Genomic DNA, 15,903 nt, shown 5'->3' with positions numbered 1-15,903 from the left:
TTTCAAGTAGGACTGGTCCGATTAATCAATTAATCGGGTCGGTTAATCGATCAATTGTTAATCGCATTTAAAAATTTCAGTTGAGTTAATCAACTCGAACAATCCGATCAAAATTCGATTAAAATTTTTATTGAAAGGTAAATTATAAACTTGCTTTTTTTTTTTACTACACCGATCAAAAATCTTAAATTATGTTCTTATAAATGACTTTTCAGATAAGTGACCATATTTGAAAACATTTGAACCAATATTTTGATCAAATTTTTTTCTACATTCAAAGTCGCTTCAACGAAAACTAGTGATAATTTCTAAAATTGCCGATTAAAAAAAGTGACAAGATCCAAGTTATTCTAAGAAATTCCAGGATATGGCAAGTATGTTCAGCATATGACCCCTTTTATACCAGAGACATAAATGTGCAAATTTTATTTTTGGGTCTATCAGCTGGAAGGATCAGTTATTTTGCTATCTAAGTTTTTTCAGAAACTTAAATGTGTGTATCTCCTATTGAAACAGATTTTACAAAAATTTTAGAACAACTTCCACAGAGTAACATATGTTAACATTCAAAAGTAATTTCAAAAGTTCTAGAAATGTACACATTCCTGTTTTTAGCAATGGGGGACGGTATTAAATAGCTTCGAGTGGCGCGGCCTTTATTTCTCATTTTAATATATTTCTGTATTTGTTTACATCAATTCTGTGGATGGATAGATGCGTGAATTGATTAATATATTTTTTTTTTTGCATCAATTGATATTGTATAGATACCGGCACTACATTTGCTATGAATGAATAGCATTTCAAATATCCGATTAAAATTCGATATAAAATTTTTTGATTAACCAGTAAAAAATATTAATCGATTCCCAGCCGTAGTTTTAAGGTTTTATGAAACAGAGAGGGTTTACAGAGCTTTGTGGTTACATGTTACAGTCTTGGTAGAAGTTTGCTTTTGTAGGTATGCTTATTCTTTCGATTGTGAGGATAAATTACCTAATTAAATCAATTTGTTAATTAATGGCAGAATTTAGAGAGAGATGGGGTTTTTTTTCTCAGCCCAAGATATCAAGGAAACATTTATTTTCTGCATATAATGCTGAGGTGAACTAGGAAAGATATGTCATCTTACTCCGTCGGGACTCGAACCCACGCCCTCTTGCATACCGGGAGCATACTACCATCTACACCACTGGAGACATGACCCTACCTTCCTTATTTCACGCACTGTGGTGGTATGCAAGAGGGCCTGGGTTCGAGTCCCGGACAAGATGAATTTTGCTTTTCGAGTTCACCTCAGCATGATATCCAGAAAATAAATGTTTCCTTGATACCTTGGGCTGAGGAAAAAAAGCCATCTCTCTCTAAACCGTCCCCCCTGGGGGTCATTTCCTGAAGTTAAGAGAGGCTACTAATGTCTCTACTTCAGTGCCTCACGCCACAGTGCGTGAAATAAGGAAGACATGATCGTGTCTCCAGTGGTGTAGATGGTAGCATGGCTTTCCGGTATGCAAGAGGACCTGCGTTCGAGTCCCGGCGGAGACAAGATGACTTTTCTTTCCGAGTTCACCTCAGCATGATATCCAGAAAATAAATGTTTCCTTAATAGCAGAATGATTGGTGAAATGTTCAGTAATTGCAGGATGCTTGGGGATAGTATTTTATATTCGTTTCTCCGAGCAAAGGAATAACCATCGATGACCCGGATAGTTTAAACTCCGAGGAGACTTCTACCAGCAGTAGTACTAATCATAGTAAAAGTAAATAAATAGAATATAGAACAACATAAAAGAGACTGAAAAGTGAAGAAAAACTTTCATGCCAGAAGATTCTGAAATCGATGCTCCTGCACAACACGTCCGAACTCCTACTACAGAACAGTATGATGAAAGACGAGGTATATACCCAACGTCAGAGTTAGGGATTTTATTTTAGTCAAACATAAGGGGCGAAAATACCCAGGTCAGATTACTGGAACTTTCTGATGATGAGTATTATGTATATATATCATAGGAAAAAAATTGTGAATATTGGAAGTCAGGGCTGAAAGATGAGATTTGGTTTTTATCTGACTCTCTCTGTCTCTCTCTTCCTCTCTGTTGAGAAAGATAAACAATCTAAAACAAACAGGCATGTTTGACTAAGCAGATTTACATTGTAACAGCACTCATATTTTAAATTAAAAAGAAAATATATTGTACATTTTAATATCTGTCCCGAATTATTTCCAGTGGAAAACATACGCTTCGATAGGCGAACTATCAAAGTAACAGAGTACTGTATCCAAGTCACCCCACCACGGAGGTCACTTTTGTTCAAATTTGCATTCATTTTTCTCCATCATAACAAACTGAAAAACAATCTTATCCTTGCATGAAAACTCAGAGTGAAACTCCATTGTTTCTTAGTGGCTCAACTTTTAGTAAAAAAATGTTAATTTACAAGGGGAAAACAGAAAATGTCCAAAATATGAACCCAAGTCACCCTATAAAAGTAGGTAGCGGTAAAAAGTAGATAACATTTAAAGAATAATTGCAATTGCTATTTGATTGAAGATATCAGAAATGCATAATTTATAGAACCAGTAAATAACGCGCATTCATTTCGACACGGAGTAAAAATATTGTTTCAGAATTAATTAATTCTTTTAATTAATTCTTTTTATTTTTAATTAATATCTACTGTCAGTTTCATTTAAAATTCATTCAAGATATAAATGGATTAAGTTCATTTCAGTTCATTAGATGCTTTCAAGTTTGTTTGGAATCATTTGAATTCGTCTTTTGTTCTAGGATTATGCAAAATAGAATTTTTCGTATATTTAACTATTTATAATGAATTTATTCAGATAATTAGTCGCTTTATATTTATCGGTGAAGTCAAGGAAACTGTTGTTGTTATTGTTGTAACTCTCAATTCGAGTGATTTTTTTGCTATTCAACTTAATAAGGGAATATGAATATTGATGTCCGTTATTGTATTACAACTTTATTTCCATTCAATTATACTGAACAAAGCAATATTTGAATTTTTTTTTCTTTTTTTTATGTATTAGGATGCGACTACATTAATATCACACATACTAGACGCATTTGGAATTTTTTATATTTATCAAATTAACATATTACACACTAGGAAATTATGCATAATCACAGATAAAGGCGATAAATTTCCAAGTATTTATCAAACTTACCAAGACGATCGGTAACTATGCATAATAACTTCTCAGTATGTATCAAAACCGATTTATCACATTTACCGTAATACATATATACATATACACTCTGTGACCAAAAGTTTAGGAGCCCCCTGCTATACACCACTGATAGTGGGACCTCCTGGCTTTGATGGCAGTAGATATTCTTTTAGGCATGGACTCTACAAGTGCGCCTGAACCGTTGAGGAGGAATATTAGCACATGCTAACGAAATGGAAGCTCTTAATTCTCTCAGGTTATAAGGTGGTGTGTTTCGGAGCTTTTAACAGATGTTTCAACCTCGTCCCACAAATGCTCAATCGAGTTGTGATCAGGTGACTGAGGGGCACCATTGAAGCAATTGATACTGAATATAGTTTTCGTCATCAGGAAACATTGTGGCCATAAACGAGTGCGCGTGGTCAGCAACGATGTGGAGGTAGGTGCTGGCATTGACGGATGTTTCCTATGGAAATAAAAGACCATGACTATACCAGGAAAATGCTCTCCAGATTCCGCCGCCACCCGCTTGAACTGTTGCCATGTGACATGCGGGATTCATGACTTCGTGCTGCTTGCACCACACATGGATTCTGTCATCAAAGTTATGAAGGAAAAAATCTTGACTCCTTGGCCAGGCAAGCTTTTTTGATTCATGAAGTGTTCAATTTCGGGTTCTCTAGCCCACAAAAGCCGTTTTCTCCAGTTTTGAAGCGAAATCAAAGGGACTCTAGTTGGTCTTCAGCTATTAAAGCCAATTCCTTTTAAGATATGTCTTGTAGAGCGTAAGGATATGCTTTGCAATGATCCTGAGTTGTATTTCGCTGCAATTTGTTGCGTTGTAGCTCTTCTGTTGCTGCACACACAGTCACTCGGAACCTCTTTTGTTCACAAGCGATTTCCCCCCACTATTTCAATTTCCGCTAGATGTTTTTCGACTTAGCTGTCATTCTTGGAAGACTCGAGATACTTTTGTACGAGAAAAGCCAAGAAGATTAGTGACTTCGAAGATACTGGAACCGCCCATTCTGGCAACCACAATCATGCCCCGGTCAGAGTAACTCAAATCGCTTGTTTTCTAACTGAACAGGCAAATTGCAACGTTAACTGGTGCTTCTGACCAGAAGAAAGCTCTTTATTAGTCAATCCGTTTTTTTTTTTGACAGCGTACGTGCTGCACGAAGTTCGAAAGGGGATGCGCCTAATTTTTTGGCTTCTGAGTGTGTACCAAAAAATGCAATTATTAACAAATGTTTGTACTTTCCATCCTCTTAATACGTTAAAAGTCATGATTAGGTGAAACATTATCGTTTCAGTTGTAGTTTCTTAATCGCTACTCTTTTCTCCTGCCAACAGCAAAATATTATATATGCACTCATACGTTTCTTTAAGTAATATATAGCTCTATAAGTTATCTACTTCAATCTCCTAGTTAGTGGCCAACTTTCAGTGGCAGTTTCAGTCACACGCAAGCGTCGCCAAAATTTCCGTCAAACTTTAATACCTTTCACATCGTTACTATAGTTCTTTTATTCAGTTTGAGGTGTTATTAATGAATTTTACACTTGTACCCCTTTTAGTACCACCTGGAAAACCGGAGATAAGGGATAACGTAGGAAAACTATTGTCTGGTATAGCGGGACCTTATAACGAAGATGAGAGCTTGTACCTTCAGTGCGAAAGCAAAGGAGGTAAGTTGGTTTAATGATATATTTTGTTAAAGCCCCCTTTTTTTACTTTCCTATAATTATTTTATGGTGTATCATTTATACTTTAAGTTAGTCAATTTTTCTGTGTATTAAATATCCTGTATCAAACTTTCCTGGCTCCTTGGGTATAACTCCTTCAATTGTATGTGTGCCTTTGATGCTTGAATAAAAAAAAAGTAAAACAAGTACATCGAATATTATGGGGAAAAAATGTTTTATGATTTTAAATCCCTTTCCTAATTTTAGGGAACACTAAAAATAATCATATTTGCATATATAAATAGTAAGCAAGTAATATAAAACTAATACAAAAACATTTTGAATATTTTAAGGGAATCGATTGGAGAGAATACCTCGAATAACAAATGATACTCTATAACCAATTTTCTTACTTATTGCTTCAAATATAGAAGAAAACACGAATTTAGTGAAACCAATTAATTTTTGAGTTTGATTTATTCAATGTGTGCTGACTGATTAATTATTAATACCTGTTTATTATAATTGTTAATAGGCAAATTATTAACATATGTTTAAAATATTGACTTTTACCTTGACTTTTTACCTTTAACACATTTTTGCCAAAATGTGTTAATTTCTTTTTCCTTCATTGTTAAGTGAAATTTTTTAAGGGAAAAGACAAGGAAACAAAACAGGTTTGCACATGTTTAGTTTTCTGGATTACTCTCAGGTTTGTAGTATCACTATCAGCTTAAAACGCCAAGTCGTTCGTTTGATTCGCGTTCAGTGAATTTGGCAGAATTCGAAAGTGATGTCATCAACTTTTAATGCGTTATAACTCCATAATTGCGGTCAAATTAAAAACACTTTTTCATATTAGTTTTTCGCAAGGAATTCACATAAATGGTGAATTGGGCATCGTTAACACACACAGAGACTTCATGAACAAAATTATGAAACTTTTATAAATTGAAAACATCATAATTTTTTTCCCCACATTTTAATTATTTTCCCTATTCAAGAGAAGTTAAATTGTTTGTCCCCATAGAATCCTTCTTTCATGTCTTTTATAGCCCCCATACGAAGTCTCACGCCAATTCGGTTACTACACCGAGTTGCTAATGAATTCGACTACTGTTAGTATAACTGTGACCATCCTGTAGATATGAAATATTTTCTAATATTTCAGGGAAATACTTGTTCTGACATTCCATACGAAGTGTGATTTTTCTCCACACGAACAACTGTAATGAAAACTTCACGAGAATAGGAGTGAGGAGAAAAAAAAAGAATTCAATTATCTATATGGCTCGGAGTAAAATAATAAATTGGTAGCCGTAGGATCAGCAGCGAAAATAGATTTTTCTCTTGCCTTTTTTTTTGTTCCAATCACAATCCGCTTTGAAGTTACGGTTTAGCAGCTTTATTTTTTTTCCATTTTATTTTTTACCATAAGTTTTAAAGAGAGAGTCGTTTGTTGAGGAACCTTCTTTTCAATGTCTCTTTCTGTGTGTGTATGTGTTTGTAGGTAATCTTTTCTTTCCTCCTTTAACACCAAAAACTCTCTCACTTACTTCATACACATAGTACATACGGTCTGCGCTTTTCCTGCAGAAAACTCAATCAATTTCTTGCGTGTGTTTTTAGTTCTATTCTTCTTAACTTTCCTCGCATCTCTTTGTACTCCGGGTCATCAAAAACCCATAAAGGCATCGGTATACATTGGATAGTAAGTTTTTACTTTTGATGAAATATCTGGTGACTTTTATTTTCCTTATAAGTGTTTTTTTTTTTTTTAAATATATATTTTGCCGTTTCTTTTCATTCAAGGGAAACCTACACCTTCTTTGACTTGGTGGAGAGAATCAAAGCTTATCGATGCAACGTACGACGTCAATCCGTCCTCAACCACAGTGCAGAACGAGCTGATTATAGAGAGGCTAAACAGGAAAGACTTGATGGTGAATTTTAATTGCCAGGCCTCCAACAACAACCTAACGAAGCCTGTGTTGTCTTCTTTTACGTTGGATCTCAATTGTTAGTCACCATCTCAAGCTTCCTTTATATCAATGTTATTATATTATTATTAAAAAAACAAACAAAAGAAAAACTGATATGCGTATTCAATTAAAAATATTTCAAATGAAATTTGGCAATTCGCCCAATAAGAACGCTGGAATAAAAATAACAATAATATTAGTAATATAAATGTTCAACTAGTATTGGTGAATTATTGTTATTATTATTAATATTTATTGCCCATAATAAATATGGATATTCATATAACATAGATATTTTAATCCAAATATTCTCCGTATCACCAGAAATGATCACAAAAGGTTTAAATAGTTAAATTTCTTTGAAATAAATTGGAAAAAGGTCTACTTTATTTAATTTTACATCATATTTCAAAATATTTCAGAATTTTCAAATTTTGAAATATAAAATGTGATTCATATTCTATATGCGTATTTCTTTTAATTTAATTATTATCATTTCATGATAAATATTTATGATAGGTGAAATTCGTAAAAACAACTTTTTAATTATCTGAAGTGCATTCAAGTTATTTTGCAATAATAATGTGTATAAAACTAGACTTAACCAATTTACATGTTTATTTCTCATTCGTGTGATACATGATAAATTTATTGTTTCAGGGCATATTAAATAATCTGCTATATCTCTCAGCAGATACAATGTACAAAGACAATTTATTACGACAATAATAATAATAATACTTGATATTACTTTCACACTTTTGATAGAGAAATAGAGTTTGTATGATGAGATATATGCAGAATTTGCGGAGACAAGTCAAGTGCGAATATCCTGATTAATCTTTGAATTAATTTTATTCGGCCACGCTCGTAAAGTGTGCACACTCCAATCCATTATAGGATAATTTCATTGGGCTGATAACAGTGATGTTTCAGACAGACAGCAATAGACCTACACATACGTTCAGTCATACCTATTCTACATATTCAGTCAACCTTATACAATTATTTGGAACAATTACACTTCGCTCACAGTTCGAGAAACAGATGGCAGCACTGAAGTTTATACAGGACACTAGATACATATTCAGACTGTTTGGTACACATGCACACTTCTTGCTCAACTCATTCAGCAGTAAATTGCCCATGGCAATAGAGCATTGCTTGGAAGGAAAACAATTCTGAAAAAAGGGGGCGATGGGACAAAAAAGGTTGAGAAACTATGGTATATATACAGTGAAACCACTTCTAACGGCCACCTCCGAACAACGGTCATCTTCGAACAAAAAGTTTTTTTGGAACCGAACAATTTTTAAGGAACCGAACATGTCCTATAAACTTGACGTTACAAGTAACCTTCGAACAACGGTCACTTTGGACATGAAATCAGGGAAAAAAATACGGATATCGCGCTATAAGAAAAATAATTGACGAGTGAGTTCCCCGGCCTGAATATTATGTGTTTTTTTAATCTTTCCTGGGTACAAATTCTACATGGGTTTGTTGAAGACAATGGAGAATGGAGAGAAAAACAGGACAGTTAAGAGTGATTTATAGATGTGGTGCGGGCCATTTAAATCATCTGTAAAGGTGCTGCAGAGTGAGTGAAGTGATCTGAGAATGCGCCACATAGTTCATACTTACAAAATTAAGTTTGAGATCATGGGCCACATCAGATAACTCCGAGGGTCACACTGAGCATGTATGGTCTAGATCAGCAGTTCTCAACGTTTTTTTTTTTTTTTTTTTTGACTCGCGGAACCCATGAGGCCCTTGTCTTATTTATCATTAACAAAAGGTATTGATTTATTTTATTGTCTTAGTGGTCGCGAAACCCATGGAAAGTGCACATGGAGCTCTAAGGGCTCCGCAGAGCACAGGTTCAGAAACTGTGCTGTAGATGATCGTGGGTGGAACAAAGAACTATTTAGGGTTGCTGGTAATCTACGTTGGCCCATATTTTTCGCCAAGTCGTTCATGTTGTGTTCTATCTAAGAATTATATGCCTAAATTTTGCAAAAAAAAGAGACTAAAGTCTGCGCTAATATAATACGTAAAATGGTAATATGTTCTGTAGTTGATCACGATAATTATACAATTGATTTTATTAGAATGTATGATTATATTGACAATGCTATACTTATAATAAAATCAATTGTATAATTATCGTGATCAACTACAGAACACATTACCATTTTACATGTTATATTATCGCAGACTTTAGTCTTTTTTCTTTCCTCTCTTCACTTTTTGAAAAATTGCTATTCCCAATAATAGCCACTTCCCAATAGCGGCCACATTTCCACAGTCCCATTAGCGGCCGCTGTCGGGAGCAAAAAACTTCTTTAACGTTGGAGCTTTTTCTTTGGCTCGAATAAAAAGGCTCAGAGCATTCGAATTTAAATCCTAACTTTTTTCGCAGAATTTTTGAAAATACTCTTTCATGACATCAAACAAACTCTTGTGTTAGCGGAATCTATGCCGAGATATACGTACAACACGAGCCTAGCCAGGTATGGCTTTACTGTATATAAAAGAAGCTAGTACATATTTTATACAAGGAAAAGATAAACTTTTTTCTTGAGATTCCCTCAGTAGAAAAACAAAAATTTTCTCATGAAATATGACCGATGGCTGGATTATTACGCACTTTCAAAAATGAAAAAATTCCTTCAATTCAAAAATTTCCCATTGCGAAATGAAAAATACAAAAAGACGTTCAAAGTTACTAATCAAACGGTTCATAATTCACGTATAGGAAAACTGGTGTCTACTTACTCTTCTAAAAAACACTACTACAAACACTTTGCTTTAATCCGCTGATAATAAGAAAAAAATACTTTGATATTAATAACAGAAAAAAGCTCACACGCTCTCGAATATCAATTTTTTTTTTCCTAGACAAAATTAAGAGAGAATTTATTAGAGAAAAAGAACGACACCAGAGAAGTGGCGGGGAAAAAAAAACCATATTGTATATACACAGCCATGTACACTATCAAATGTCTTTTTACAAAATGTGCCGCGTGGTAAACAGGGACATCTCATTAACTTTTGTTGCTCATATCCACGGCGTGGACAGCAATGTCAAAAGCGTTATTAACGGCACTTCTATCTACACGAAGCAAAAAAAAAAAGTATAGAATTTCTTTTCAGTCCTTCGCTGTCATAATTTTCGTTGTTTTTTTTTTTTTTAAATATACGTATGCAGTATGTTCTACGCGTTCTTCTCACGGCAGTTTACTACAAAAATAATAATTTTCTTAGCACCAAGGCAGTTTTTGGGTCGCGAGATAAGCGGAGGAAATTTCGGGCAGTAAATTTTAAGTTTCCATCATTTTATTTTTATTCTTTCTTAAAACACACACATACATACATACATACTCTTTTTCTTCTGAAGTCTGGTAACGAGTCAGAGTACACTGATTGCTCGTTTATCTTTAGTTAGGCTATTTTTTTTTCTCTCTCTCTCTCCAGAGGGAGGGTAATCTAAAGCAATTTATTTTAAACTTAGTGTAAAGGATTGCGAAATAAATGGGCGGCTCATTTTTTTCCTCCCTTTCCCTTAAAGCCACATAATAGAATCATAGGTGAAATGCATCAGAAATGAAGATTAAAAGCCGGAAATTAAAGCATAAAAAATGTATGGGAACGATTTCAAAATGGATGATATTCATTAAAGGACAGAGCGATCTTATAAAAATGAAAAATTAATATTTACGTTGAAGCAGGGGTTATCAATACGTGGCTCGTGGGTCTCGTGTGGTTCTCGGAGAGTTCCGCTGTGGTCCACCGGCCATTTTGAGAAAATAATAAATGTCTGCGATGAAAAAGTTGCCTGAAAAATATGGCTTTTTTTATAGTTGTTTGGATCATTATTACTGTGTAAAATAATTAAAAAATTCAATTGCGTTGTTTTATAACAAATGACAGTTATTTTGTGTAGGAATATTTTGCCGCTGTGGTGGTCGAGTGGTTATAGTGACGGGCTCGCGATGCGAGGATCCGGGTTCGAACCCCTCAGTGGTGGTCGGCTGAAGTTGGTTTTCTGTGGTTCCCAACTTCAAGGCGCAAATGCGAGCCGATCTCCCCGTTAAAAAGTCTCACCACAGAGAGCAACAGTCCTACAACGATAAATCATTCAATCATAACACTTCACTCATAGTTAGAAAAACTGGTGGCAGATGGCAGCACTACACATAACAAACATTACACAGGAACAAACTTTACGTCAGGTTGCACTACACGTACACGCGCATTCCCGCATCTACTGATTCGTTGGGGGGTTCCGCGGGGGGGGGGTGCATTTGTGGTGTAGCAGTAGTAGGTAGGGCCTCCAAAAAATGGCTCGGGGATCCATGATGTTCTTAAGTCAGCCACGTCGTTGGGCAATTTGCCTGTTGTGGCGTTGTATTTGTATTTAAGTGTAGCGTAATATTATTATTTAATATAATATTATCATTTTTTTATGAACTTATTTTGAATATATTTATATACCTTGAATAAGAATATTCTAAATTTATGATTATTTTGAAGTTATTTGAAATATTAAAAATTAAGCTATAATTACATTTTAATTATTACTAACTTTTCATTCTTCAGAAAATGTTTGTAAGCAGTACTATTACATAATAGAAATAAGTGTGATTTATACCTGTTTGGCATTCAGTTTATTTAAAAGACGATTATGAAATTCTGGAATTGCTCAACATTGATTTTATCGCAGAAGTTATTCCAGTGAGTTAAGGGTGATTTTAGGGTTCTAATTCCGATGTTTAGGGTTCTAATTCGTTTTGTCAGATTGGCTCTAGTTTAAGAGGTAACATTAAAAATAAATTTCAATAGTGATACATAAACAGTATACAAGTCACATTGAAACTGTGTGTTAGAAGTGGGTACTGTAAATCATTGCCAAATATATTTGTGATTTTGGGGGCCTATCATTATAATGACAGACCTAGGAATCTTTAGCTTTGGAATCTGCACTGAAACTAATATAAAAATCAGTTACCAAAACTAAAACAATTTTAGACCTGTGTAAGTATTTTATTTTATATTTTACAAATACAAATACAAATACAACGCCACAACAGGCAAACTGCCCAACGAGGTGGCTGACTTAAGAACATCATGGATCCCCGAGCCCCTACCTACTACTGCTACACCACACATGCACCCCCCCCCCCGCGGAACCCCCCAACGAATCGGTACATGCGGGAATGTGCGTGTACGTGTAGTGCAACCTGACGTGAAGTTTGTTTCTGTGTAATGCTTGTTATGTGTAGTGCTGTCATCTGCCCCCAGTTTTACTAACTATGAGTGAAGTGTTATGGTTGAATGATTTATCGTTGTAGGACTGTTGCTCTCTGTGGCGAGACTTTTTAACGGGGAGATCGGCTCGCATTTGCGCCTTGAAGTTGGGAACCACAGAAAACCAACTTCAGCCGACCACCACTGTGGGGTTCGAACCCGGATCCTCGCATCACGAGTCCGGCACTATAACCACTCGACCACCACAGCGGCTTGTGTTTAGACTTGTGTTCTTTCCGAACATTGTAAGAGACAATGAAATAAAAGTCAATAAAGCAAGGGTGCCACGTATACAACTCAAATTAGTGCGGGGAAATAATTTGAGAACTATTGAACAAAATATTTTGTAATAATTAAATTTAATACTCTTTAAGAAGTTTCCATAATCGTCGGAAGTATAATTTCAAAGCAATAGGTAAAATAGTTTTTACGCTTGTATAATAGAATGCAAAACATATTATAAACTAACTGACGTACAGTAAATATCGATGCACTATGATTTGGAATTGGGGTAACTTGGCTACTCATACTGACAACATACAATGTGTGTAAAGTCATTAGTACAATTAGTATTACTGTGTTGACATGCGTGAAAACAAAACAAAAACATATTTATAAAATAAAATATATTATGTGAACAGTGAATATAAGAAAATACATGTTCTAAGTATAAAAATAAAGGTGGCAAACTGGTATTTATTTGTAATTAAAAAAAATCATGTTTAACGAAAATTCACACTTATTGATAGAATTGATTTAATAAAAAATCATATCCAATGAAAGATATAATTTAATGAAAATTCATATTTGATGATAGAAATAAATTAATGAAAATGCATATTGAATGAAATAAACACTTTGACTTCTTGTAAATAAAAAGGCCACAATAATTTGAGGGTCCCCTCTATAACTCGGGACCCATTAAGATATTCTACATTATTCCATCAAGTATCTGTGATTCCCGACACAATTTTTAAATTCCAGATACCACTGTTTAACTTGGTGGTCCGCGGACCTGCGAGCAAAATTCCATTTTGCTTGAAAATTCTTAAAGGTTGAAGACCCCTGTATATTATAGGATTTGCCCATCAAAATATAATCAGAAATTAATTGCTAATTGATGATATGTAGTTATATAGTATTTATATTTATTCGGTTGATATCCTTCTTAGTCAGACCTCTGCAAGTGCGCATCACGAGTCCGCGTCAGTCATTCGTGGCCGGTCGCAGCATCCAACTGAAGTGTACGGCGAGTGGTTCGAGACCGGCGGCGATGATCAGTTGGACTAAAGGAGGAACCAGATTCAAAGACGCTCAAGAGGATTTAGTCACCAGCGGTAACGTGACTGTTAGCGTGTTCACTTTTGTGCCGTCACCGGAGGACCACGGACGGCTGATACAGTGTCATGCATCAAATCCCCGGATAGTAGGAAGCACCATAGAGGACACTTGGAAGCTCGATGTCCATTGTAAGTAGAGTTGTTTCAAATGTAATGTGTGTGCACTGTCATATAAGCCATGAAATGTATAACAGTCTGTCTTGTGTACCATAAATCTGTGTTCCTCCGTTTAAACACTGCACGATAACATAATAATATTGAATATCATAAATTACTAAGTCCATGTAGCATATATGAACTATACGGACTTTATATCGACATGTGATATCTTCATAATTGTATTATATTAACTATTGCTACACCTCTGTGTTTCTTAGCCTTTTATCGTCTATGGCTCCTTCAGTCGCTATATTATTTTTCTTGATTAGGAGTCCTTGGAGATATATACAATCAGTTAACTCATTGTTTTTGAGTTGTTATGTACCGATGATTTTAGTAGGAAGGTCCATAACAAGCAATAATAATAAGTAATATTTCGTAAGAAGCATTCCTTTTATTGGCAAAGGGAGTCTGTGAACTTTCCATCGTTTTTGGCACAGAGGGTCCAGAAATAAATAAAATAAAATAAACCTTTATAAATAAGGTTTTTATGGCCGAGCCCTGGAGCAATTCTTATCGGGCTACATCTTGTGAGTGTTTTAAACCTTTCACTGTTTACTGTGTTTTAAATCACCACTAATTTTTTAACCTCCCTCCGTATAATATCCTTTGCATACATTGTTGGGTGTTGATATTTTGAAGCATATAGGCTGTATAACTACTTTACGGTTACCAGATGATAGCACAGGTACGGAACTGTTAGTGTTTTAAATGCATTAATAAGATTCAGTTATAGCCTGTGACCGTCTATACTGCATTACACAAGAGTGTTACATTGTAGAATACTGCTTCCCATAAAATGTTCCCCCAACAAAAGTGTTTTAAACACAAATTATGACTTTCTTTGTCGTAAAATAGGTAAACATTGATTTTTTTCCCAACATATTTGAATTGTATTTTATTTTTACTATAAGCGTATAGTGCTGATAAATAGGCCCACTCGGTTTAGTAATTCGTTTAAAAATCTAAATAATTTTTGGAAAAAAAAAGGATTTTTTAGTATTTAGGCTTTAATTAGAACTAAAATGACCTACCAGAAAACTTACATGTAAAATATCTATTTAATTTTTTTTTCGTAATGTAGTAGTGAAATGGTTAAAGAGTTCTAAAAGTAGTCACTTTTTCGCTCACCATAGTTCACACACGAATAATAGCTTCATTTCTTTACATTTTTTTTTACAGTTTTTTCGCAGCCTTCTCAATGACAGCACCAGCAATAACATGAAACAAGAAAAATTCTAACACAGTACGTTAGGGCCATTCAGAACGCACATTCTGTCATGTAAAAATTCGTTAGAAATTCCTTAGAGGAATGTGTACGATGTATATGGACGGTTAAATAGTAGATTTCTCAATTACCTTTCATGCCCTCCTCTTTACTGCGTGCCTTCTCTGTATGCTAATCTCAAAATATAGTGGCTGCGCGTCAGTATTATGAGAATCACTGCCACATGCAATCGAAGTTCCAAGCAAGTCTCTCGCAATGTTAATTCAACTATATTTCAAATACCACATATATATTTATACTAAATATGTAAATTCGCAGTTCGCTAATGACTTGGCGGGCATTTTCATCACACGAAATCATATATTCATCTATAAATTGTAAACATCTTTAAATTTGTTAGCCGGTTATGTTACACGGCTCATTTTATGAGGGTCCATCTGAATATTATGTTCACCAATGTTTCAGAATTATTTAAGCGTGGTAGCTCAGGTCGATAAGACACTCGCCTAAAGTACCAAAGGATGTTTAGAGGTGACGTGAGTTCGATGCCCGGTTCGTCCTTGTGAGTCTATAACTTTCCTGGCACAAGGGGTACACCTGGAACGGCAACATGATCATAGAAAGAGAGTGCTACTGCTGGGAGGCCCACATCGAATGGTTAGCGCACCAACCTCTCGGTGAGTGTAAAAAAGCCGTTCCGTATCGGCAATAGGTCCCGGCCTAATTAGTCCTCATGTACAGAAAATCACCGTGGTGCGACAAAAATGATCAATTAGAATTTTTCAGACTATTCACGAGAGTTAATCAAAAATACTTATGCAATCAATAATCAAAAGTAAACTGTTTTCTAATAAGCAGCTGATATATCCTTTGTTTAAATGTATTCAAATTTAAAGTTCAGGCTGTTTTTCCATTTCGAAGAAAAATGGCTACCATAATGAAAAGAATTGGATTTTCTGCTTATAAATACAAATTTTTAAGCTAAAATATTTCCAAAAAG

At 34.8% G+C, this 15,903-nt stretch overlaps 1 protein-coding gene across 1 annotated transcript in view; it reads left to right on the top strand.

Annotated features, from left to right (window-relative positions):
- Positions 1-15,903, top strand: part of LOC149084187 (neural cell adhesion molecule 2-like) — a 265,084-nt gene that overhangs the window by 215,721 nt on the left and 33,460 nt on the right. Inside the window, exons 3-5 of the mRNA XM_089234532.1 lie at positions 4,777-4,887; positions 6,697-6,903; positions 13,349-13,645. Coding sequence (XP_089090658.1) covers positions 4,777-4,887; positions 6,697-6,903; positions 13,349-13,645 — 615 coding nt within the window. The remainder of the gene's footprint in view (positions 1-4,776; positions 4,888-6,696; positions 6,904-13,348; positions 13,646-15,903) is intronic.

The sequence above is a fragment of the Pholcus phalangioides genome, unplaced genomic scaffold (assembly GCF_987345545.1).
Source record: "Pholcus phalangioides strain wild (caught in Gottingen) unplaced genomic scaffold, Ppha-v1.0 ptg000008l_1, whole genome shotgun sequence".
NCBI lineage: Eukaryota > Metazoa > Arthropoda > Arachnida > Araneae > Pholcidae > Pholcus > Pholcus phalangioides.
The sequence above is the reverse complement of the archived record's forward strand: the minus strand, read 5'-3'. Positions and strand labels throughout refer to the sequence as shown.